Source organism: Carassius carassius, chromosome 1, assembly GCF_963082965.1.
Source record: "Carassius carassius chromosome 1, fCarCar2.1, whole genome shotgun sequence".
NCBI lineage: Eukaryota > Metazoa > Chordata > Actinopteri > Cypriniformes > Cyprinidae > Carassius > Carassius carassius.
In genome coordinates this window covers 27,139,356-27,166,153 of record NC_081755.1, presented here as the reverse complement: position 1 = coordinate 27,166,153, position 26,798 = coordinate 27,139,356, and the positions used below count along the sequence as shown (strand labels likewise).

Here is a 26,798-nt window from a genome sequence, read left to right as displayed (position 1 = left end):
CCTTCAGAAATACATAATGAGTTCTGATTGGCCCAGCGGTTCCTGTGTTGTGATTCGACAGCAGCTGAGCGCACGCTGCCCTCCTGGAAACGCAATTGGGCTAGTTTTGGACTAGTTTTGAGAAGCAAGTGGGCAGGAGTATGTGCTGGAGATGTACTTATAATCACAGGAGCGTTTTTACTGACAAGGTGCCCATGAAAATCGCATTCGATTTTTTTTGCACAGCCCTAACATCGTTAACAAAGCTAAACAGCGTTGTCCTTTGTGTAATAAGTTACAGAAACTGTTAAACGCACCAACTTAAATAATAAAATACACTTTCCGGTTGTGGTCCATAAACAACGCCTTCTCCAGACAAAGAGGGAACTGCTCCATCTTTCAGGAATAATCTTTGTGCGAATCCGGCATTAAACTGAGATTGAGGAAGCTCTCCTCAGCAAAATGTGCTGCACATAGTTTTACATGTGGATTATAATTTTCGGGAACCGACGTAAACATAAATTGTAACCATTGATCTCTAAGTACAGCGTCCCTGGGAAGCCCAAACAAAGATGATTGGATGAAAATAACAGCGTTTCGACGACATGGCGACAAACACAAACGCAGCTCTTCTTCTCCGTCGGAGCGCAACAAGACCACGCCCCCTTTTTTGTGTATTCATGTTGGCGGAGGTTAGTGAAAAAACTGTTTTAGTGACGTCATTACTGCAGGAACTAGATGGATGTTGTCCAAACAAGTCGTTCGTTGTAGGCGAATTCTGTTAAATAAAATATCTCGCTTGGCATTGAACTTGAGCTTTATAATTTTACAAATATTATTTATACTCTAACAACATTACACACTAACTAAAGTTTAAAACATGGGATCATGAAGAACGGGGCCTTTAACGGTCAGAGCAATGCTCATGATGTATGCGAGTAACATGAGTGATTTCTGGCTTGTGAGGTCCTTTTCTGGTCCCGTCCCCAACACTTCTACCCTGTTATTCCTGTCTCATATAAAAAAGCTTTGAAACCACAAATGCTCATCTTGCACTAGCTCGACCTCACACATCACGTTGGTAAGGTCACATGTGACGTAGGTGGAAATACAGACCCAGTGTTTACAAAGCAAACCTGCAAAGAAAGTCAAATGCCCGTTACAAAAAAAGGTCAAACAACGATGTCAGATGATTTTGAAGAAGGAGGAAATGGAGTATTTCGGGCTACCCTACATTATTGAACCGGAGTATGCAGACAAAGAACTAACCATGCGTTACCTCCAGGATGCACATCGAAGATATTGAGACAACTAATATATCTTAACCTATATCTATAACCAATTACAAACATTTAGATCTTGAGATGGAGTAATTAGTATTATAAGTCCAAATATCCTTTAATAAAGTGATCGCAGTGTTTGAATTGAATCCCATCAACTGTGGTTCACCAGTCTCAAATAGGGATATGCCAGTATCAAATTTTCATGTTGCAATTATTTGCTAATGCTTTTATCACAGTATACGGCATTATCGCGTTATTGAAGTTTAGTTTTAAAAAAAGTGGTCATACAATAAAGTAACAGAAAAAATATATAAAGTTAAAAGTTTTACACAGATTAAAGTGCAAAATAACTATAAAGACCAATTGGTATCACTTTAAAATAAGACCTCATTAGTTAACCATTAACATTCACAGTGATAAATAGCTACATTTGCTACAGAAGTTATTAATCTTTGTTAAAATATTAAATTAATATTAAATATACATTTAATAAATACAAGTCTCAGTTCATGTTAGCTCATTAAATAATACAGTTGCTACTTTTGATTTTAACAATGTGTTATTAAATATTGGAAGATTAATGAATGTTCAGAAGAATTTTTCATTGGTAGTTTATGTTAACTAATGAATTAACTAATGTTAACTAATGAAGCCCTAATGTAAAGTGTGAATGAACAATAAAGAATCAAAACGCTTTCAAACAATATCTAGGGCATGTTATAGTCCAAATTAAATTGAAAAAAAAGTTTAAAAAGAAATAGCATATTTAGTCTAAATATTTAAGTATTTTGCCCTTTATTAAATATGTTTTAGAAAGTAGTGCAACTGCTTTATTTGTGGTGTTTCAAGGGTAAGGACTGCATTTTCTGCAGTTTAGCGCCATCTGCTGTCATAGAGTGAATGTGCTTTCATTCAGCACTTTTCTCATGTGTTCCCCATGTGCTTCTCATGCATGCTTGTTTACATCAGAGCGCACTCACCTCTTACAAGCAGCATACAACAGTGTTGTGCATTTTGACCAGTTAATGGTAAAATTATTAAAATTCATTCCAAATTCGAAATCATTTGTACTATATAATTATTCATGGTATTTAGAAGTGCGATAACAATATTGTGCATATTCATTACCGCAATATATCGAACTACCGAATACCGGCAGGTCTAGTCTTAAATGTCACTTTTCACAGATATTGAGGATGTGAATGATAAAAGAGAATCTTTTATTTCCCGGATGCTTTGCCTTCTGCATTATTTTTCAAGTATCAAATCCATCCACCAATATTTTTATGAGACACACATTGTAAATTATTGTAAACTAGAATGGTTTAAAAGAATGCTGAACTATATAATATATTGGTCATGAAAAGGTTTGAAATAAAAGAGAAAAAACATCTTTTTCATTATCAAAGAGCTGTAACCATAAAAAGACAGAGTGAGACTTCAAGAAAATATCCAGCATCCAATGCTGTGTGAATGTAAAGAAATTAACTCCATACATTTTTGTGTACTATTCTTAAAGTAATTATAATAATTATAATAACTATATTTGCGTACATTGCTGTAAAATATCATGACACTACTAGTTTTGGGATACAGTGCATTTACCCTTGTGCCAATCGGTAAAGGTGAAGGTGGCTGAGCTGAAAACTAAAGCTGGAACAACTGGTGTGTGAAAGGTTGAGTGAGGGACATGTGACAAGTCACATGAACTGTACATTAGTGAATCTCCATAATGCTATTTCAATCTTGATAATGCTCTGCCAATTGAGACTAACCGCATTCCTACAGTGGTTGTGTTTAACTAATTAATGCTAATGCAGTTTAACAAACATTCAACTTCAAGTTGTCCCATTATGCAGAGACAAACAAGAAAAATAGATGTCATGCCAAACAGTGCCATGATGCTAAATATAAACCAAACCGCAATTGTAGTGCACAAGGAAGCAGGACAATTAAAAAAAAAAAAGAAAAAAAGAAAAATCAAAAACAATGCAAAAGACATTCACGGAAATACACTTTGTATCAAGATACCTCGTATAATCATGCTGAACTGAATGTTTTAGGGACTTTTCCATGTGCTTGCAAGATGCCAGTTTTATTAGCAACTATAATCACAATACAGTTTATTTTTCAAGAGTGGAGAAAATTAATAGCTTTATTGTCACCTGTACTTTACATTAAATTCTTATTTTGTCCATGCATCTCAAGGAAGACGATAACAGGACCAAGTAACAAAAAATTACTAAGACAATAATATAAAAGAATACACAAAATGTGACAAATCAGAAAAATAATGAAAATAAATAAATGAATACATACATACCTGAATGAATGGATCAGGATGTAGTGCAAGTAATTATAAAGTAATAAATAGTGTGAAGTGGCAGTGAAATGGCAGTGTACACTCTTAAAAATAAAGGTGCTTAAAAGGTTCTTAACATATAGAAGAACCATTTTTGTTTCCAGAAAGAACCCTTAAGTCAAAGGTTTTTTAAAGAACCATCTATTTCTTAACTTTTTATAATTTGAAGAACCTTTTTTTGCCACAAAGAACCTTTTGTGAAACAGAAATGTTCTTCACGTGTTAAAGATTCTTTAAGGAACCATTTAGACAAAAAAAGTTTCTTCTATGGCAACGTGGATTACCTTTATTTTTAAGAGTGTAAAGTGTAGTGTTTAGAACATTACAAGGTTTGTGTATGATAGTCCATAATGAAATGAATAACTGAAGTTATTCAGTTATTCTGACCCAGGCAGCCCAGGCACTGACCCAGGCAGCCTTTTACGAGAAAACAAATAAAATAATTATCATTATTTCAAAATGATAAAAAGTAATGACTAACTTTAAATAATGGTTTACATTTCCTATAGAATAATTTCTATGCCTGTTCTGTTTTGGTTTAGTTTTAATGTTCCCTGTTCCTCTTCCTTAGAGTTTACGTAGTCTCCAAGTTTGTTACCATAGATACCTATTGTGTCCACCTGCCCTTTGTTAGCTCTCTCGTTTAGTATCTATATGCTCCGTTTACATCTAGTGGTCGTTCTGTTCCTGTGTTTGATATTTTGAGTTATTGTTGCTTAAAGTTTTATTGCTGTAACTAAATCCTGCTTAAACTCTTATTTGCTTCAACCACCATGACACCAGTTTTCACATTCAGTGCATTTAAGCATTCACATTCTATACTTAAAATATATTTACAATACAATATTTTTTTGATGAACATTTTACAAAATGAGTGACAATTTGTTTGTTTTTCATCTGTATTTAATCTGAGATTATTATGCTTTAATAATATCATATAGATTTTAGGTATTAACTAGGGGATATACAACAAATCAAACAAACAATATTTTCTTATTAGCATAATATATAACTTCACATTTTACATCAGTTATATGGCTTATGTTATTACATTGTCATTTTTCACATCTTTCTTGAATTGAATGCTGCCATTTTATATGAGATTGTGTGAGCTACATACAAAGATTTATAAACAAGTATTAAATTCTTTTTCTGAATTAGTTATTCATCACATTGATGATAAACATGTGTAATTTAACAATAGCTAATTATTGTGTGGATGTACCTGTTATGTTGAGAAGTACAAAATTAGATTATGTGCATTTACTGTACATGTACTCAATACTTGGTCGGGCTCCTTTTGCTTTAATTACTGCCTCAATTCGGTGTGACATGGAGCAGATCAGTTTGTGGCACTGCTGAGGTCGTCTGGAAGCCCAAGTTTCTTTGACAGTGGCCTTCAGCTCATCTGCATTTTTTGGTCTCTTGTTTCTCATTTACCTTTTGACAATAGCCCATAGATTCTAGGGTTCAGGTCTGGTGTGTTTGCTGGGCAGTCAAGCACACCAACACAATGGTCATTTAACCAACTTTTAGTGCTTTTGGCAGTGTGGGCAGGTGCCAAATCCTGCTGGAAAATGAAATCAGCATCTTCAAAAAGCTGGTCAGCAGCTGGAAGCATGAGGTGCTCTAACATTTCTTGGTAAACGGGTGCAGTGACTTTGGTTTTCAAAAAACATAATGGACCAACACCAGCAGATGACATTGCACCCCGAATCATCACAGACTGTGGAAACTTATCACTGGACGTTAAGCAGCTTGGGCTATGAGCTTCTCCACCCTTCCTCCAGACTCTAGGACCTTGGTGTCACAGTGTCTGGGTTGTGTTCCCTGGGTGTCCACTAGGTGTCCTCCGTTCCCACGGTGTCTGTCATCTCATCACTTCCTGTTCCCCTATTTGGTCACCTTCCTCCTTGTTTTAGGTATTGATTGTTCCCCACCTGTCTCCAGTTTCCCCATTATCCTTCTGTGTATTTATACCCGGTCTGTCTGAGTCTTTGTCATGGAGTCCTTGTCGTATGAATGATACCTCCCTGAGTCTGCTCTTACCGTGTGTTCTTGGTTTGTTTCTATGTTTTTGGATTTTCTGGTTTTGACCCTGCCTGGACTGTTTATGCTTTTTGGATTGCCCCTCAATAAACCTTTTTACCTGCATTTGGATCTCTTCCGTGCTTCTTGTATCACCGTACGTGACACTTGGTTTCCAAATAAAATACAAAACTTGCTCTCATCTGAAAAGAGGACTTTTGACCACTGGGCAACAGTCCAGTTCTTCTTCACCTTTGCCCAGGTAAGACACCTCTGAAGTTGTCTGTGATTCAGGAGTGGCTTAACAAGAGGAATACGAGGAATAAGGAATAAGGCTGCGATTCTTTCTGTTGGTTGTGCATCTTTTTCTTCCACACTTTTTCCTTCCACTCAACTTTCTGTTAACACGCTTGGATACAGCACTCGGTGAACATCCAGTTTCTTTGGCAATGAATGTTTGTGGCTTACCCTCCGTGTGAAGGGTGTCAATGATTGTCTTCTGGACAACTGTCAGATCAGCAGTCTTCTCTATGATTGTGTAGCCTACTGAACCAAACTGAGAGAAACCAAGAAACCTTTGCAGGTGTTTTGAGTTGATTAGCTGATTGGCATGTCATCATAATTTGTTGAGATGGTGAATTGGTGGGTTTTTGTTAAATGTGAGCCAAAATCATCACAATTAAAAGAACCAAAGACTTAAACTACTTCAGTCTGTGTGCATTTAATTTATTTAATACACAAGTTTCACAATTTGAGTTGAATTACTGAAATAAATTATATTTTCCAAGACATAATTTATTGAGATGCACCTGTAACTGCCCATGTGGCCTATTAGGAGAAAACGAGAAAACAGGAACTATATTTGGTTCTGGATTAAAAATTCTATAAAATCTCTGTAAGATGTCTTCTATATCAAATATGTTAATGTGACATTTGTGTCTTTTAAGTCATCACATATCACATTATAAAACTGAAATACATCTTTATTTATTTCCCTGTAGCCTATGAGGTCAAGTCTGCTAAAAAAGAGAGATAGAGAGAGTCTTGGTTATGTCGTTAATAAAGTCATTAAAGTGGCTGACGGTACGGCATGGAATTATTTATAAGATCTTTATTCTTGTTTTTAAAGCCCTACATAATCTAGCCCCGGGATACAGTATAGTGTCAGTATACGCTCCTTCCAGATCCTTAAGATCAGAAAAACAACACATTATCTGTGTTACTAAGACTAAATATAAATTTAAGGGTGATTAAGTTTTTTTCCAGTGCCGGTCCAAAATCCGGCATCGCCATTAGATAGACTAAATCATTAACTGCATTTAAATCCATGCTGAAATCATATCTTTTAAATTAGAGTTTTTATGATGGGTCTTGACTCCTACCCGGTGTATGGCTATGTGACTTTTGTTGTTTTTTTATTGCTATTTTGTTTTGACTGTGTCAATTAGTCTGTGATTGTAAGACTTTGGGCAATGTGTTGTATTAAATTATCCTATATATAACGAAAGAAAGAAAGAAATAATGATTCGTTTAGACCTTATAGGCCTTATTCTTTACCCCCCTTGCACTTGGCATTAGGACTCTTTTTGTGATTGGAACTGCACTCACAATGGGACACTTGACCTATAAAATGTAAATTTCAAGTGCATAACTGACAAATGCTTTTGTTTGATTTTTTTTATTTTTAAAGGTATTGTATGCTTATGGAATGATATATTTGTCAGAATATTTACAGAACTGTAATCACTTACTATGGATATTAGTGCTTTGAAGTACCCAGAATATCCACCAGGGAGCACTATGTAATTGCATGACAAAATAAACAACAAGTGGAGCCCTAAAGTCTCAACAAAGGTGTCTAGATGTAGGCTACTGTATGAAGGAACAGTACATTTTTATGATGGATTTAAATTTTTGGTTCACCCAAAAATAAAAAATCTGTCATTATTTACCCTCACATCATTTAAATTTGACTTTTTTCTTCTGAGGAAGCCGAGAGAAGAAATTAATTGAATTGGGATCACTGATGATCCCAAATGGTCACGCTTTTGACAGATAGGCTACTTACCACATAGGAATTTGGGTACATTCGTATATAAAACGGAACATTAACAGTAACACAATGAAGCAAAGTTCTTGTAAACAAATCAAAACGCATGCCTGTCATCACTTATGTGTTTTAGTGTTTTTGATTCAGGGCTGTTCTGTCCAGCATACTTCTGTGGTAAAGCTGTTGTAAATGCAGTGTGTTCGTGAGTGTACTATTTTTAAAAATGATAAAAAATAATAACAAAAAAAAGCTGTGGTCAAAGTTAAGATGAGTAAAACAGTGGATATGGGGCAGCCCTTGCTCTCTGGTGTTCATGCTTTAAAGAAATATTTCACCCATGAATAAAAAAAGGCCATGTTGCAAATTTCCTCAGGCTATCTTAGATGTAGACAAGTTTTGCACAGGATCCTCTGCAGTGAATGGGTGCCGTCAGAATCCAAACATCTGATAAAAACATCACAATAATCCAGAAGTAATCCACATGACTCCATGTCAGTTAACATCTTATGAAGTGAAAAGCTGGAAGTTTGTAAGAAACCAATTTATCAAGATATTTCTAACTTCAAGCCATTGCCTGAAAGTAAATTTCAACAGATTTTCTATTTTGGGGTGAAATATTCCTTTGAATTCAAGCATAACAGAAGAAAACCACTAATCAGTCTCCCAGTCCCAACTGTTTCAATGTGTAATTGGAACAATGAAGTAGAAGTGGTTCAGAATCTGATTTTTTTATTTTTATCTTTATTTCCAGGTTTATATTTGGTCTTGAATCCCAGATTGTCAAACTTTTGGACCCACCGCAAAGGGGCAGTCTTTTGAACCAACGAGTGCTTTGCAGCAAACTGCAGCAAACTTTTGGAGGCATGCGTGAGAGTTTAATGAAAGTGCTGCATATTCCCTTCAGTGTGCTCCCACTCTCCTGTTCTCTCACTCATTTCAATGCTCCTCTCCCACAACGATCACACCCACCCCACAGTAACACCTCAAACACTGTAATTAATCAAGACGCGTGCCGTAATCAGGAGGAAGAGCAGCTATTTTTAAAAGCCCTGTCACTGTGGGGGCATTGAGAAACCAGATGAGAGAAAGAGAGGGAAGAAGAACAAGACAGATTCAATTATTATGAGTGCATTTGGTTCTGAGATATCAAGTATAACATTTAGCTCAAGGTCTTCCATCTGAGCTGCTTATGTCTTCGCATTTACTCTATTAAATCTGTTCAATTCTGGATGAGAAAAAAAAATCAATGAAAGGTGGTTATAAGAGGAATTTAGATACATTAGCCTTCCACTTTTAAACAAGTCTTTTCTCACTCTCTTTGCTCTCCATAGAGACAATCTCAATCACAAACACAATTGCCTCAAGACTTAAAGCAGCGGGGTTTTTTTTAGCCCTGATACCCTGATCCCTTTTGTAACCTAGTGTACTTTTTGTTACCATTTTGTAAATGCAAAATTATAGATCTACAGTATGTAAAGTTAGAGTGTTTGATTTCAGTTGAATTTCATTTGTTTCATGCTCTCATTAACCAGCCAGCCCATTAACTCACAACATATTTAGGTCAGCACAAATTATGGTTTTACTTGTATTTTTGTTAAATGTAATATATGCTGTAGTTACTTACCCTGCATATAGTTGGAACACATTTTTTGCTAAAAAATATTTTTGCAAATGCAACTTTTGACATCCACAACAAAAGACATGCATAGTCAGTGTTTTATGTTCCCTTTTGTACATTCATATTAAAACCAGTGTTATTTTAGTATTATTTATATACGATATACGATACGGTATTATTTCTACGACGATTATTTATAGTAGTACAGCCTTTATGAATATTTTAAATTAGCTTTTGTTTTATATTTGTACGTGTCATTTTTTTCAGTTTAGATTTTAGTATCTTTATGTGCTTTTTGAATGCTTACTATTTTTTAAAAGAATTTTTTATTTATTTGTTATTTCAGTTTGAGTTTTAGTAATAACAATATTTAGTACTTTAACTTATTTAAGTTACCTGCCAAGGCAACGTTTCTAATTTTCATTTCAAAGTTTTTTACGTTTATGTTTTTCATCTAATCTAAAATGATTTTTAATAAAAAAAATTGTGCAGGCATTTTCTTTTTCTTTTTTTGCAGTTTATCGGTTGTTGTCCCTGCTGACTATGACCCTGTCTGAACAGACTGTGACTCATTTTTAGATCACGACCCACCAGTAGATCTAAAGGTACTTCATCCTCCTTGCACAAACGTATCAATGATTCAATGATTTATTGACAGTAAGACATTAAGAAGTAATGCATCATTTAGTAAGTGCCAGGCATCCAGCAGGATCTCGTGTTAGAGACTGATGGCAACTTGAATCACCATAAGACTATGTTAGTATTTAGTGTCCAGTCTGTTTAACTCAACACAAGACGGTTTGACCGTGTATTATAGATTAATGCAAATTAGTATCCATCAATGATGTGGCATTGAACATTAAATGTTATTTACAGTCCTGTTTATAAAGCTTTAGAGTCATGCCAAAATTAACTTGTTACATGGATGTCACCATTCCTTTCTCTATCAATATCTGTCAAATAAATGCCATAATAACCCATTATTCACTCGTCCATTGTTCAGATCAGTGCTGAGGGCGCAGCAGGTTTATGTATTATAATAGAAGATGACTAGCCATCATCCACTTAGTGTCAGTGACTTTTTGACACAGACATCTCTCTCTCTTACACACACACACACACACACACACACACACACCCTGCGGCATGAGCCCAACTATATGGCCATTATCTCTTTTGGTTGCTATGGTAACCCTAACCTGAGATTGCAGGCTTTAGGTGGTGATGACACAGTGTGTGTGTGTGTGTGTGTGTATGTGTGTGTGTGTGCGTATATGTTGGCATTGAAATATTGAGTTCATTTGCAGTAACTATTTTGAAAAGTAATGATGTCACTCGTGTGCCTTCAAACTGAGACGACCCACACACTTGCATAAACATAAACATAAAACACACACACACACACACACACACACATAATCCACTATCAAAATATCAGTTTCGTCCACTACAGACTGTGTGATTACTGCCATTTTCACACAAACACACGCTTGTCAAAGCAGTCAGTTGTGGCTGACATCGATGTCTATGTTCTCTTCTCTACTTTGTAAAGTCCAGAACTGAAAATATACACTTTTTCTTTACCAGACATGATCAGTCTTGATTGATTTGTTAGGAATAACAATGACTGAACTCATCCATGACTCTATTTTACCTCTTTTTGAGCCTTGTGTTCCAACTTGGCAAGCTACTGTAAATCTGCTGATGTTTTTTGGCTGGTTGTCTCACATTTTGTTCTGCTGAACTGATGTTGGCCTCCATATTTTCTTCTTCCCTTTTGCTTTCCTAAGACATCAGGTCCCAGTGAAGGAGAAAACCAATTTAAATTGCCCCCAGGAACAGGAACTCCTTATGAATTAGTTCATTTTTCTGAGCTCACTGTCTTCCATTGTCTGCTTAGAGAGACTTTGCTGTGCCTGACAGAGAGTATTCAGAGTACTCGAATGATGGAGTCACTGTCTGTGGCTGGTGTTCAGAGGTTCAGTTTTGGAAGGACTGAAAATGACCTTTATGGTCTTAGATATGCCTACAGTTCCCTTACAGCACATGCTTTAAGCTTATTTTAACATGTTATGTTGTTTTGCTGGATCACTGACACAATATGGATCAAGTACATAATATGGCTCAAATACTTTGAATTCTTGAGGTTAAGTATATCCAGGGCTAGCAGCAATGATGAAGCGATGAAGAGCATTTGGCTTGTTAGCCATGTTAAATGTCTTTGACTGTTCAGTAGCATTAAGAGCTCTTGATTCGCATCATATAATCTGTGAATGTTTTTTATTCTTGCATGCTTTTTTTCTGTCGAAGGGCCCTGGAATCCTGAAAAAGCTATTTCCCAACCCATACAAGAGAATGAGCGTCTTATAAACCACTTTTTAAAATAAAATTGTTGTAGCAGGTGGATAATGGCTTGATAAATACTCAGCTAGAAAATAGAGTTTGGTTATTAGATCAAATGCCACTTGCTGGTCAAATGCTTTGATGCTGGAGAAACAGAATGACTCAGTGCTTGGAAATGAATTATATGTCTTATAGCGTCAATTTGGTTTCATTAATAGAGGTCGAAAGGGTTTTCAGAGTGTCTGTAGGGCAAGACACCAAAGCCATCTCCAGTCATCCTCTCAAATCATACAAATTAATATATTCTGATTCAATTCGTAAGGGTATACAGTACTGCTGCAAAACAGCATGGATAAAAATAAATTGCAAAAGGAGAGGAAAAAAATAGGTAATTTGTAGCTACATTGCTGTTTTATAAACTGTTGTGTTTATATTTACATTTTACTTTATTTTTAGATAGATATGTTAAGTCATTGTAGCCAAGACCTTAAAGTGCATGCCGGTGAAATGTGCTACTATTGAAAAGTTAGGGCTCAGTTTTTATTTTTTGTTTGAAAGGATTTTTTTTTCTTTTTTTTTTTTTCTTTTTTAGCAAGGATGCATTAAATTGATCAAATGTGATCATGAAGATATTTAGAACCTTACAAAAGATTTCTGTTTCATATAAATGCTGTTCTTTTGTTCATGAAAGAATCATGAAAATAGTGTAACACGGTGTCCACACTTTTTTTAACATATAAAATGTATATTAATAATACATGTTTAATGAGCAAATCAGCATCTTAGAATGATTTCTGAAGGATCATGGGACTCTGAAGACTGGAGTAATGATGCTGGAAATTCACCTTTACCATTACAGGAATAAAGTACAATTTAAAAAGTAATCTTATCTTGTCTTATTGACCCAAAATTTTGAACAGTAGTATTCACTAGAGTAAAAAGTGTGACAACAACACCAGTCTCTCCTACTGTATTATGAAGTAATCGTTCAACCTTTATCTGGCTGAGACACATACCTGTATCAGACAGAACAGCCCCTATCATGAGATCTCAATAAATCCCTTATGAAGGATAGAGGTTGGGAGAAATAATACGAGAAAAAAAGGTAGACCGATGGGGCCTGATTAGATCAATGCTAAAGAAACCGCAGATACCACTGGACCTAGTGACTCTGTCACCCCATCCCTTCTGTCTCTCTCTTATTCTCTCCCCCTCTCTGGCCTGTTGCTTAGTTACTGCCTAGTGTGCTGGAATTGTGTTTGAGAGAGAGAGAGGCAGAGGGGTAAGCCACAGTACACAGGCTTGATATTCTGCGCCATTGTGTGTGCTCAGGTGTTTGCATTTCAGTTCTCCTGACAATACTTCCTCAATAATCTCAATTACTCACCTGTGACTCCACTTTCATTCATGCACTTTGTGTTTAGAAAGAAATGTCTAATAGATCGCCGGAGCTCCAGACCCAATCCGGGGGTCAGCACGGGCTAATAACACATAACGTGTGTTTGGATTGGGCTGTGCTGGAGAAACTGATCTTTGACCAAATTAAGCGAGTGTGTGCGATGTGTTCTCCCAGAAGAGGGCTGATAGGAGACCAAAAAGAATGCAGGAACAATTAATGCAGAAGGTTGAGGGCTGGTGTGTGTGTGTGTGTGTGTGTGTGTGTGTGTGTGTGTGCGCGCATGTGCAGAGCAAGTCTGAACTCCGCAGAAGAGGTCTCCTCACAGAGTGAGTCTGTCTTAATTAAAGCATCATTATCTGCTGATCTCACTGATACACGCTGTGTTCCTAAACTAGACTAAATAATACATACATACATGCATATATAAAATATTAAGAAATGATATTGCTAGCCCTGCAATTTAAGATATTTTGTGCATGTTCTATAATATATATATATATATATATATATATATATATATATATATATATATATATATAATTTTTTTTTGTCAAGGGATTAATCGCATCCAAAATAAACGTTTTTGTTTACATAATATACACGTGTGTTCTGTGTATATTTATTATGTATAAAGACACACACACATACAGCATATATTTAGAAAATATTAACATCTATATACATTTATATATATATATATATATATATTATATATAGACATAACATATATTTTTCTTATATATATATATATATATTAGTGCTGTCAAATGATTAATTGTGATCGTGATCTTAAATATTAATAATATAACAATTAATATATTTTGTAATATAAATATAATAATTTTTTCTTACAGCACACACGTGTGTGATTGTGTGTGTATGTACGTGTGTATTTCTGTGAAGAACTGTGTGTATATAAAGCAGTTACCCAAAAACATCTTGATTATTATATTACATTTTAATAATATAATATAATATAATATAATATAATATAATATAATATAATATAATATAATATAATATAATATAATATAATATAATAATTAAAATAAACATTTACCCAAAAGACATTTTAAGATTCTTTATTTTATAAATATAAAATAATAATAAATATATTAAGTATATACAGTAACCCATATATGAGCATTTGAAGTTTTAAATGAAATATATTTGACAAAATTAAATATACAACATGTTTAAAAGATGTCTCTAAAATACTTTTGCCAACTGAGCTGAATGCCAGCTGATAATAGATGGAGAATCTAATTCTACTTGCTCTGGGAGTGTGTTTTATTATTATTATTATTATTATTAATATTAATATAAATGAAGCAAGCGATGCCAAGTCTTTCACACAAACTCAAATAAAGTCAGAAACAGATGTGAGCACTGGGTCCTCTGGTTAGTGCTAGACTGCTAATGTACTCGCTGGGTGAGCTCAGCAAAGTGTCATTTAGATAGAGAGGAGGTTTGAACCCCCCGCAGACAACAAACAGTTCTAACGATGCAGCAAAGGAAGTTTAAACCTTTTCTTCTGAATCAACTGCCAAAATTATACTAAAAACTAAACGAGAACAGTGCGTGCTGTTAAACTGCGCATATTTGTGAGCATGTTTGTGCATGTGCGATTCTTTGTGTCTTGTTGCATTGCTAAACTTCATCGTATGAGCAGTAGGAAAAGGGAGTGAAGCTACTTGGTTGCTAGGGGACATCTTTGCTTAAATTTTGTTGCTAGGCTGCCAATTCCCTCAGTTAAGTGGAAACATCCATCTCCCCACTTTTCTGACCGTTCACCCTGCAACCCTCTCTGTCTCTATCCATGCGTCTGTTTATCCATCCAAAATAACCAACCATCTGTCACTATGCATAAAGGTTGCTTGTTGCTAAGGAGTGTGAAGATCCATCACTATGTAAATATGTGAAATCCAGTATGCCGGACTCATAGCAGTGTTACATTAATCTGTGTGTCTCAGGATGATGACTAATTGTACCTTGTGAACTGCAAGAGTAAACACAAAGGAAGTTAGTAATGGGTGAAGTCCAGTGAAACCGGGTGGGAGATATGCAGCATGTGTATATGCTCTTAAGCTTCTTTCATAGTAATCCATGCAATAAATGATGAGAAGCACACAGAAAACATGGCTCTGCAGTCTTATATAGCCACAACTGGGCTAATTACATTCTAAACAATAATCTGATTTGACGACATCATAATGCTGAAGGGTTTAGGGATTAAAGTCTGTCTGTAAGTGACCTTTGCACAAATTAATTAAACTTTTGTCAAACCAGTTTTTACAGCAGGCTGCCTGACAAGGTAGAAACATACACACATATTTGCTTGAAAAAATAATAATCCTATAATCCTGTTATTATATTTCAGCGCCTCAATTAATTAAAATAGGCTTTTTCTCTCTTTTTGGCAGAGAAAGTGAAGAATCAATAGTGTGTGTGGAGCGGTTCGACTTTCACAGAAAAGTTTGCTCTGGTTTTATCGACACTTTCTTCGTTTCTTAATTTATCCGCGTCTCTTTTCTCCCACGGTTTTTTTTTTCCTGTCAGTGTGACATTTGCCAGCCACCGCACGCACGCATACGCGCACACACACGCGCGCGCGCGCACACATGCTCGCCGCCCGCGCGCTCTCAACAAACTCGCCTGGCAGCTTCTCATGCGCTGTCCTCATTTTTTCATTTTTATTTTCGTTTATTCCAGGCAATGGCACAAAAAAGTACAAGGTAGACAAAATGAATGAATGAGGTGGAGTGAAAAAAAAACTGAATATACAGTATTCAAATATGACGATCGAATTCTGCCTGAAAGGGAGTGGGAAGAAGACAATTTATTTAATCCCACCCCAGTTCCCCATTTAGTGATTAATAATTGAGCTTCATTGTTACTTTGCTCACGGATTATTTACAAATGTTATATCATGGTGGCGTTACCACAAGTAACAAGTAATTATTATAACAACAGTTTATACCAACAATGTAATAATAAACAATGCCAACAATGGTAATGGACAATATACCAACGATAGTAATGGACAATATACCAACGATAGTAATGGACAATATACCAACGATGGTAAGAAAACACTGAGCACATGTTCACACTATGAGACATAGTACAACAGCAATTTAACTACAATGTAATAGAAATAAACAATGCCAACAATTGTAATGGACAATATACCAACGATAGTAATGGACAATATACCAAAGATAGTAATGGACAATATACCAACGATAGTAATGGACAATATACCAAAGATAGTAATGGACAATATACCAAAGATAGTAATGGACAATATACCAAAGATAGTAATGGACAATATACCAAAGATAGTAATGGACAATATACCAAAGATAGTAATGGACAATATACCAAAGATAGTAATGGACAATATACCAAAGATAGTAATGGACAATATACCAAAGATAGTAATGGACAATATACCAAAGATAGTAATGGACAATATACCAAAGATAGTAATGGACAATATACCAAAGATAGTAATGGACAATATACCAAAGATAGTAATGGACAATATACCAAAGATAGTAATGGACAATATACCAAAGATAGTAATGGACAATATACCAAAGATAGTAATGGACAATATACCAAAGATAGTAATGGACAATATACCAACGATGGTAAGGAAACACTGAGCACATGTTCACACTATGAGACAGAGTACAACAGCAATTTAAATTAAAGACCCTCAACCAAATTATTGTCACAGTTTCACTGGAGAATACTGTAGGCCATACTCTGTGTAAATCAATGTTTGTTTCATAATTTTTGTGATATTTGGAGCTGCACTGGCCTTGTCTCTTGGGAAACCAGATGTCAGTTTAATCTTCTCAGACCCTAACTATGTTCAAGTAGCCACAAATATATGTTTTAGATTTTATCACCATGCTTTATTTCTACTTTAAATGCAACCAAAAAAGAACTTTTCTATACAGTTAAAATCAATCAGTGTTGTCCAATGTTGTGTTGGACCTAACTTAAATTTGCTGTATGGTCAAAATAATACAGCTTTCTTCCAAATATCGTATTTTGTCATACAAAAGTCATACAGTCATACTGATTTTAAATGATATAAGGGTGAGTAAACAATTTCGTTTTAGGCGAACTGTACACTGCATGATACATACATTTCTGGTTTGATTTGACAGTCGAAAATAGCTTTTGATGGTCTTAATATGAAATATGAAATGTTAAGTAAATATATTCTGCACTATTTCATTATATTTGGATGAAACCACTTAATATAGATGTAACGTAAAGCTATATTTAGGTGACATAACAAAATATGTTTGCAGTGACAGCATACTTCTTTTGCATAAATTAAGACCCACCATCTATCACAATGAAAATCGTTTTAAGCTTAGTGTCTTGTATAAGACATTTAACTCAATATGATACTGACTCGTTATGTTATTATACCGCTATATTATTAGCATTATTTTGGTAGCTTTATGAGTACTTAGCCATACTGTATCACATTTACTACATGAATTTCTAAGGCATCTAAATTATCAACACGATCAAAACTGCAGAGAAACCTGTTGTATATACGATCTCGAGTTTATACTTTTTTTAACAAGTAAAAGGCCTTGTTGTGGTACACGTGTGTTTTTGTCGTGAAATTTTTACTGATTTTAAAATCATGTTAAAATATGAGTGTCAAAATCTCTCAAATATCATTGTGTTGCATTGCAATGACCCCCCCCCACCAATAAAAACTGCAGAGTTTTATTCATAAAAGTAAGCATTATTGGGAGATACAGAGTAAAATCTGATATTTGTATGTAAGTGCTGTTATAAGTATTTTATCTGTAATAATATCATCAAATTGCATAAGTTTGCTTAGTCTGGGACTCTGAATAAAGTTTTTTTTCCCCTTCTGAAGTATGATAAACTCATGCTATGAGCTATAAACGATACTAAAAATAAAATAAAATAAAAAAAACATGCAAAGTTTTTTTTTAACAGACTTTAAAATGTTTTGTCTAAAGGTTTATTAAACTGTTAATTTACAAATACCTTACTATTATTTCAAATGTATACCACGCTTCATTTACAAAGGTTTTTGACTTGCACTTTTTCACTTCAGAAATGCTGCAAAAAGCGATGTCCATTGAAAAAAAAAAACACTGGCTCTGAATAGGTAAAGATTGAAAGTCTTCCAAAAGCACTTCGCTCTGAAACTCACAGAGTTGCGTCCAGTTCAAGGCGTGGGCTTCTGGTGATTTGGGTTGACATTTTTGACCACTGGATCAAGTCCCATCGATGAGAACATCCTCTCGAGCTCTGCTGACAGAGAACGGTCTCCCTGGCGACATGCAGGCTGATGGCGCTCTCTCTCTCTCTCTATCTCTCTCTCTCTCTCTCCTTCACACGGACCAGGCGCATAAACGAAACCTGCGCGCAGGTCTCCGCTGAGCTGCATTTGCTTTGGAAGTGCCTTGAGCGCTGATCGTGCTTGTAAAGACTTCTTATTGACCGAGAACGCAACAGAATCAAGCACTTTTTTATCCAAGTAGCTTTTAGACTGATAGTATGAACCATCAGAAGTGATTTTAAGAGATACTTTTATTAGTTTCCCACCTGATGAAACTTGACTCAACAGGTGGTTGCAGAAAGTGAGTTGATGCCACAAGAGACTCACCTGTCGTCAGCTCCAGTGCTCTGCGTCTCCGCTCAGGATGAACGGAACGTTTTTTAACCACACGGCGTTTACGCACGGCGTTCTGCTCAACCGCAGTCAAGAGCTGGCTGGGACACTAGTTGATTGCTGCACGGGGAACGGGAGCGAGGTGACCGCGAGCGACGGCGGCGGGTCTTTAGATCTCGCTCAGGACGAGCGCAAGCTGTTCGTTACGCGCGTGGTGCAAATCGCGGTGCTGTGCGTTCTTTCGCTCACGGTGATGTTCGGCATCTTCTTTCTCGGTTGCAACCTCATGATCAAGTCCGAAAGTATGATCAACTTCCTGGTCAAGGACCGGAGACCATCCAAAGACGTGGAGGCGGTGATGATCGGGCTGAGTTAGCTGCGGGTGTCACCTGTAGCCGGGCTGCGGGACCGAGTGACACCAGCTGTCCTCAGACTGGGAGCCGCGCAGATATGCAACTTACATTTTCACTCCCTTTGGGTCATGAAATGAAAAGGCGACGTGGATGAACTGAAGCAAAGATGACAGATATACAGCTGCACGTTTACGAAATGAGAATGTATTTATTCATGTTTACGTAGCTTTTTGTATTTGGGGTAATTTTTGCTTGTGATTTTTTACAGTGAAGTGTTTACACGTTTTTACCTCAGAAAAAAAATGAAATATCTATTTATTGTATTATGTTTGTTAAAATTATACGCTACCTTACAAATTATACGACCATGGTTTTATTGTAGTAAAAGTGTAGTAACCATGTTTTTTTGCAATATTGAATGTCATTTATATAACCAAAGGTTTACTACAAATACCATGGTTAAACTATGGTAAGTGTAGCAAAACCTTGGTTCATTTTGTGGTTACGCATGGTTTAACTATAGTAACCATGTTTTTTTGGTTTTCATTTGTAGTAAAACCATGGTTCATTTTCGAATGGTTTAAAGTCGAGGGGTTGGGAAACGCAAATTGTAGCCTACTTTGGTGCAACTATTGGGATGGGGGTGGGATCAAGCCTTATTATTTGAGATACATGGTTTCCTCAAACCCACTATCCTGGTCTGTACTAGACAATCACTTCCAAAAGCATGTTGTTTTGTGAAAGGTGACTTAAGCACTTGAATTGCAGGTGTTTCGAATTTGAAGATGTCAAAATGTATTTTTCTTCAAGTTGAACGTGTGGCCGAGAGCACGTGAGAGGGGAGATGTTCATCTGGTGGGACACTTGCACGTTTTGAATGACCCCTTCCCCGATCACACCGGCTGACGTCTCTCTCTCTGCATGCGCGGGGCTCGGTGTATCAGGCACTTTCTACGTAAAGAACCTCAGTGCTGCATGGAGGATTTTGTAAACTGTATTGACTTGAAAACTTGAAGTTGTGCAGCATGCTTAGAATAAAGTTGTTAAAACATTGCATTTGCACTTGTTTATTTATCCTTAAAGGTAAAACGTCCAGGACAGAAATAGTTGACCAATTCTGGCATTTTTTTAAATCGACAAAAAGGTTGCATATATAGGCCTCTATATGCGTATCTTACATATTTCTGTCTTCAGGCATCACCTTCAGTAAGTTTTATTTTCCAGTGATGTACTCTTATGCATGCATGTTCCTGTGGCTCAGTGGTAGAGCATTGCGTTAGCAGCGCAAGAAGATTGTGGGTTCAATTTCCAGAGAACACACATACTGGTAAAAAAAGAAAAAGAAAAAGTATATCCTGAATGCGCTGAATGCTTTGTCTATGGGAATCCTTTTTCCTCTTTATTTTTAATTATGAACTGAACACAGCATTACACATTTTTTAAGATTTCACAAAATTAAAGTCTATTTAACTTAGAAGCATAGCATATATGCAATGTGTAACCGATGAATCTGTTTGCATTACACGTTCATATAATTTATACATTAAATGAAAGCAAAATACCTTCACTTGAGTGAGTTGTGGAGTAGGATGCTACTTCACATGTTCAGAGTACAGTTATGTTTAGACAGAGTAAAAAGTAATAATTATGTGGTGCCTAATTTTTCTTTTTGACTCTCTCTAAAGCAAGTAATAAGGCTTACTCACTCGGCTTTGATGAGAAAAAATGTTCTTTGATCATAACTTAATTAAAATAGTAATAATAATTATGGTGCATGCAACAGCATCTCACCATCTTAGCCAGACGTGCTGTTTCTTAATGCCTTTCACAAGCAATGTAAACAAGTCAAACTAAAGCCACTATATGAATATATTCAAATTTTAGTGTAGTGGTCATTTACACATTTCCATTTTAAAGAATATTCTTAATTGTTCTCTGATTAATTTTCATAAGGGACACATAAGGATTGATATATAATGTTACACATTGTTAAACACAAAGCAATATCTACAACTGTTTAACAACACTGTAAAAAATTGCTGTAGTTTCTACAGCAAAATTTTTACAGAATTTTACTGTATAAACATTTTACAAGATGCAGCTGTAATTCGCAATGCATTATGGGTCAAATAAGGTTTTACAGTTGTTAACAGTATATTTCCACTGTCAACTGTAATTCATTTACAAGAAGCAGGTGTTGTCACTGTAGTTCCTGCTTTTAACACTAACTTACTGTAGTGTGGCATTATGGGATTGCGCGCGCATCATTCAAATCTGAAACCCAGCCGACTGGAGCAGCCCGAGAACGATTGAATATAAGAGGCTTTATTCATAATTCCTGGTAAGTTCACTTAATTATACTTAAGAAATATATACTTTTATATTTATTTAAGTTAATGTATAAGCGATTTCATGTCACAATAGCCTCCTATCCTGACATTCAGTGGCCTTGGTAACTTCTGTGCAGTAAACTGGGAATTGCTATCATAGGATAGTTAGGCCATATGTTCGATTTTTGGAAGTAAAATGTTCTTATTGAGAGCATTTAAAAGTAGTGTTTACCTGACTTAAAATAAAGCCCAATTCGAAAGATTGTCATAGTAACTTCTATCTATCGAAATAACTACCGAACAGCAAAATGTGAAATTTCATTCGTTTATATGTGTTCAAATGTCACATATTGACTCGACGCCTTACTATAATAAGTGAAAGACATCTTTATATGCCCGACTGGACAAGTTAACGTTAGCCTGATTAAAAAAAAAAAGAAAAGAAAAAAAGACGGAGGAAGCATTGACACGCGAGACTGATTCTGATTATATTAACCTTTCATTTAACATCAAAACAAGCTTAACCGCACACATAAACTCACAGAAAATACATGAGGTAAATGTTCAACTGTTGAGTTTATTTATAACATATGATATAAGAAGCATCACAAGTGAGCTGTTTTGCTGAGTATCACGATTGCAAATACATAGTTCAATAAACAACTAGTTAACAAGTTACTTACTTTTTTAGACACAATATTAACTGTTGTTGTATTTCACCAACGAAAATAGTTCCAAACAAAGACCAAAGCAAAACTATTTTGCTAATTCTCAAATCAAAACTCTCCAAACTTTAGCCAAATGATTCATCTTTTTGAACGGATCGGTTCAATGAATGACTCAGTTGATTCACTCATTAAGTTATTTACTGCCACCTAACGGCGCACAAGTTTCAGGTTTAATAAGTAGCATTGCTGTTTTCCAACATTTATTAATTGTATTTTCAAATTTCATGTCATTACACAGTTGTAATTTTGCAATGTTAATTATTTAATTTGATTGGTGGTACAGTTCTACAATGTAATATTACAATTTATAATTATAAATTATATAATTTATAATAGTTTGTTTATTCTAAAATATATGCCTTTTTGGGTGTTAATTTTGCTCTCATTTACAGTACATAATGCTTTAAAGAAATCACAAGATTATTTTCTTTATGTCTTGTAGGTGCAAAGATTAGCAGCTGATGTGGAGAAATGTTTGATGCTTCAAGACTCTGAAGCTGATTTTATTAGGTAATGTACTAATTCTTTAAATAATTTGATAAACTTGTAATATATATTACATTTTATATTGAAATACTGCATTGTAGGTTACATTAATGCTTATATTTATTCATTTCAGGTCCACCCAGTGGCTTTTGACTATTTGAGGGTCAGATGGTTGTGAATTCATACCTCAACATTGTGCGTCCCGGGAGCAGGCATCTTTTGCACACATTAATTTTTTCAAAGGTAACAAGTTTTACTTAAGTAATTTCATTTGCGAAAAAGGTTACTTATTTAAAGGGTTACTCCACCCCATAATGAAATGTAGTCATTCATCACTGTTAACTGTTAATGTCGTTCCAAACCCGTAAAAGCTTTGTTCGTCGTCGGAACACAATTTAAGATATTTCAGATGAGAACCGGGAGGCTTGCGTCTGTCCCACTGACTGCCAAACAAATAACAATGTCTAAGCCCGGAAAAGTATGAAAAGAATTGTCAGAACAGTCCATCTGCCATCAGTGGTTCAACTGTAATTTTTTACGAAGCTACAAGAATACTTTGCAAAGAAAACAAAAAGAACAACTTTATTCAACAAAGTCTTTATTTTTTATTATGTCAGCCGCACCACACGGATATGCTGTTTTCGTTCAAATCAAAGCGTAAATGAACATAGAAAGCGTGTCCATGTGACGCAGCTGACACAGAACAGGCTATGTAGTGTGTGTCCAACAGATACTCTCCAAAAATGGCACTACACTGACGCAGAGGAGACTAATTGTTGAATAAATCCTTATTTTAGTTTTCTTTGCATACAAAAAGTATTGTCGTCGCTTCATAAAGTTACGGTTGAACCACTGATGCACTTTTCTGATGATGTCTTTCATACTTTTCTGGACCTTGACAGTGGTATTTACTGGAGAGTCTATGGGACAGTTACAATCTTTCGGGTTGCATCCAAAATATCTTAAATTGTGTTCCGAAGACGAATGAAGCTTTTACGGGTTTGGAACGACACGAGGGTAAAATTTTCATTTTGGGGTGGAGTAACCTTTTAAGTACTGGTAAATGCTGATTGTACTGTATAAGTGGCATTTTGACATTTATTTTATTGAGCTAGTTTCATTTGATACATAACTTTATCCTGATGCTTCTGCTTGTTTTTATGTGCAGATGTTTTCTTGGAATCACAACACTCACTGGATACAAGACGGACACATGGAGGCAAAACAAGTGGAAAAGTCTCAGAGAAGAGGGACAACCCTCATGTGTGCGCTCATCTCAGAAAGTTGATGGACTTTCAGTATGTATTTATTAAATTGTCTTTTGCTCAAACAACAGAATTTGTGATTTAATGTTGATTCCAGCATTTTATTTTAATCCTTTTCTTTAAAACATTTGTTTTACTAAAAAAATTATACAAATTCTGTTGATTGACCTTCATTTATTATAGAAAGTTAATGTTCTACTCTGAATATGGCTTTTTTTAAACAGTTATTTGTGATGCTATGCTATTTTTATGATAAGATTTAACTGTTGAAAGACTGAAAGTTTTATTTTACCAGTAAAAGCCTTGCAATGTCTTTCTGCCAGTTTTAATAAATACTTATTTGCAACATCATTGACTTGGTTTTTATTCATTTGTAAATGTATTAAGCTAGAGCTCATGATAATGCATTTATATCAGTATTTTATAGTTTACTGTTAAAATTATTCTTTAAAGCAGTTTCATTGTTAAATTATTACAACATCATATTGTATTAAGGGGTATTTACATGATTTTATTGGCAACTTTTGTTGCCAGTTAAATACTGTAATTTAATGAAATTACAAAAAAATGCTGTAAAATATATTTACAGGACTTTATTGGCAACTTTTTTGCCAGGTAAATACTGTACTTTAGTGAATTTACAAAATATTGCTGTAAATTAAAATACAAGTAAAATTCAATGTTACTGTAAAAAATACTACAAACTACTGTATTTCACATACAGCAATTAACTGTAATTTTCTTTGCAGTAATGTCCTGTAATCCATTTTACAGCAATTAACATCATTTTTACAGGATTTTATTGGCAACTTTTTTGCCAGTTAAATCCCGTAAATTCTACAGTACATTTTTTACAGTGAAGGAAAGGTGAAGGATGGAAAACAGGAAGGGGAAATGTAAAAAAAAAGGCATAGCATTATATTTCTGTAGAGGAGGTTTGAGTGTGGTCTCAGATTTCTGTCTCCTGCTCAGCTCTGAGATGTGATTTTTACTGCACTCGTATCCTTTCCTCCATCTCCACTTCTTTTAATGGACTGTAAAAATGGAGATAAGTAGAGAGATGGAAAAAGAGCGATGCAAAGAAGGAGATTTGCTGGATGCTTATATAAAATAATTGGCCAAATAAAAAATTCAGGAGCATGCACATATCAATTAGTGCACAATTTGAAAACATTTGTATGATTCTCTCTTTATTATATATATATATATATATATATATATATATATATATATATATAGACACGTGCAGAGGGGGGGGGGGGGGGGGCGTTGGGTGCTTGAGCACCTGCCCATTTGCCCCTTGGTGCCCAAAGTGCCCTTTTGTCAAAGCAAATTTTCCTCAATTTTTTTGTAATAACATGCCCTTTTGTGAATGCCTGCCCATGCCCAATCTAAATATTAGTAAAATTTATTAATAATAATTTAGCCGTAAATAAAATGACCCACATGATGACCTTTCACCTGTCGACGACGATTCCTCTCAAGCTGCACGCTCATTTTTTAATTGCTAGAGGATATTATTAACACCGCGGCAGCTGGTAAGTGGTGTTTCATTCTCAGCGAAGTGATTTTGATGTTTATTTACTTATTATTATTTTACAAGAACGATGTGATGTGAGAACATGCAGATATGTTGTTTATATTGCTGTGTGTAGTCTGTAGTGTAGTAACACTAGCGACATCTGACACCTGACATCAAAGTGCAGTGTGAAGGAGATGAATAACACTTGTAGTCTGTCATTTGTTTACATTGCAAAGGTGTTCAATTTTAGACAACAACAACTGCAACAATAATAATAATATCAGTTGTTTAATGTTTTGTATCAATATTTACGGTGGACTTATTGATTAGGTGCAAGAGTAGACAGTAGTGATGGTTAAAATAATAGATTAATGCTGAAATAGTAAATTATGCCTTGTTTCTATATGGACAGAGAGTTGAAAGTAATAGAGCTGGGGCCCGTTTCAATAAGGAGGTTCAACCAACTCTGAGTTTAAACTTGAACTCTGAGTTGACTTACCCTGAGATTGGAAACTCTGAGTTTTCGGTTACAGAACAGCTGAAATGAGTTGGTTTAATCAACTCTAAATTGACTGACTCTGAGAGTTAAGCGCGTGCACCACTACTATAAAAAGCCAGTATCAATGAAGCGCTGATATTACGATTCACCATGGCAACAGCTCCCGCGCCAAAAATCCATCTGCATACTTCAGACTCAATACAAATATAATTCTTCTCAGTGTTATAATATCACAGGTGAAAACTGGCAGAACATTAGATTAATGAATTAATAGCTAATCATTTTATGGTATCTCATGGGCAAAAAATATATATAAGATAATCATATTTATAATAATATTTTAAGTGTATTTTTCTTATTTTACAAATGATCTGCCAATAGAGTAAGAAAAATACGGCAGTGGCTATTTGTATTTACACTAAGTGGAATTAACATACTTTCTTAGCGATAGATCCTATTTACAGTAGGCTAAGTGCAAGTAGCTCTAGATGCTATTTACAGAAGAAAAATGTACAGTGAAAATCGTGATATATTCTATTTACCATGTGAAAGTAACAGTTCTTTGCAACAGGCTAAGTGTAAATAATAATTAGATGCTAGTTATACTTTATACTGGCAGATACATTTGCACCTCAGTATTGTTATACATAAACAGGATGCAATAATAGCATTGTAAATTATTATATTTATTACAATTATAAATAGTTGTATCATTATTAAACACTCGTTAGGCACTTTACTTCCACTTTTAGAACATTTTGTTCATTTTTATTGAAAATAAATTCTAATGTGACATGTGATGGGAAAAGTCCCCCCCCCAGGAAACAAGACAAATTTTCTTATATCATTTTCTTATATAGAAAATCA

General features: G+C 35.1%; 1 protein-coding gene and 1 long non-coding RNA gene across 2 annotated transcripts; both read left to right on the top strand.

Moving 5' to 3' along the window:
* The first annotated feature begins 18,473 nt into the window (after window positions 1-18,473).
* On the top strand, window positions 18,474-20,155 carry rprml (reprimo-like). The gene has a single exon (XM_059553483.1). It carries the CDS (start codon window positions 18,780-18,782, stop codon window positions 19,122-19,124), a length of 345 nt encoding a protein of 114 aa, XP_059409466.1. The 5' UTR covers window positions 18,474-18,779; the 3' UTR covers window positions 19,125-20,155.
* Window positions 20,156-22,574: 2,419 nt separating this feature from the next.
* LOC132115260 (uncharacterized) lies at window positions 22,575-23,925 on the top strand. The gene is made up of 3 exons (XR_009425468.1): window positions 22,575-22,669; window positions 22,779-22,888; window positions 23,814-23,925. It is a non-coding gene; the product is annotated as an uncharacterized LOC132115260 (long non-coding RNA).
* Window positions 23,926-26,798: the final 2,873 nt, after the last annotated feature.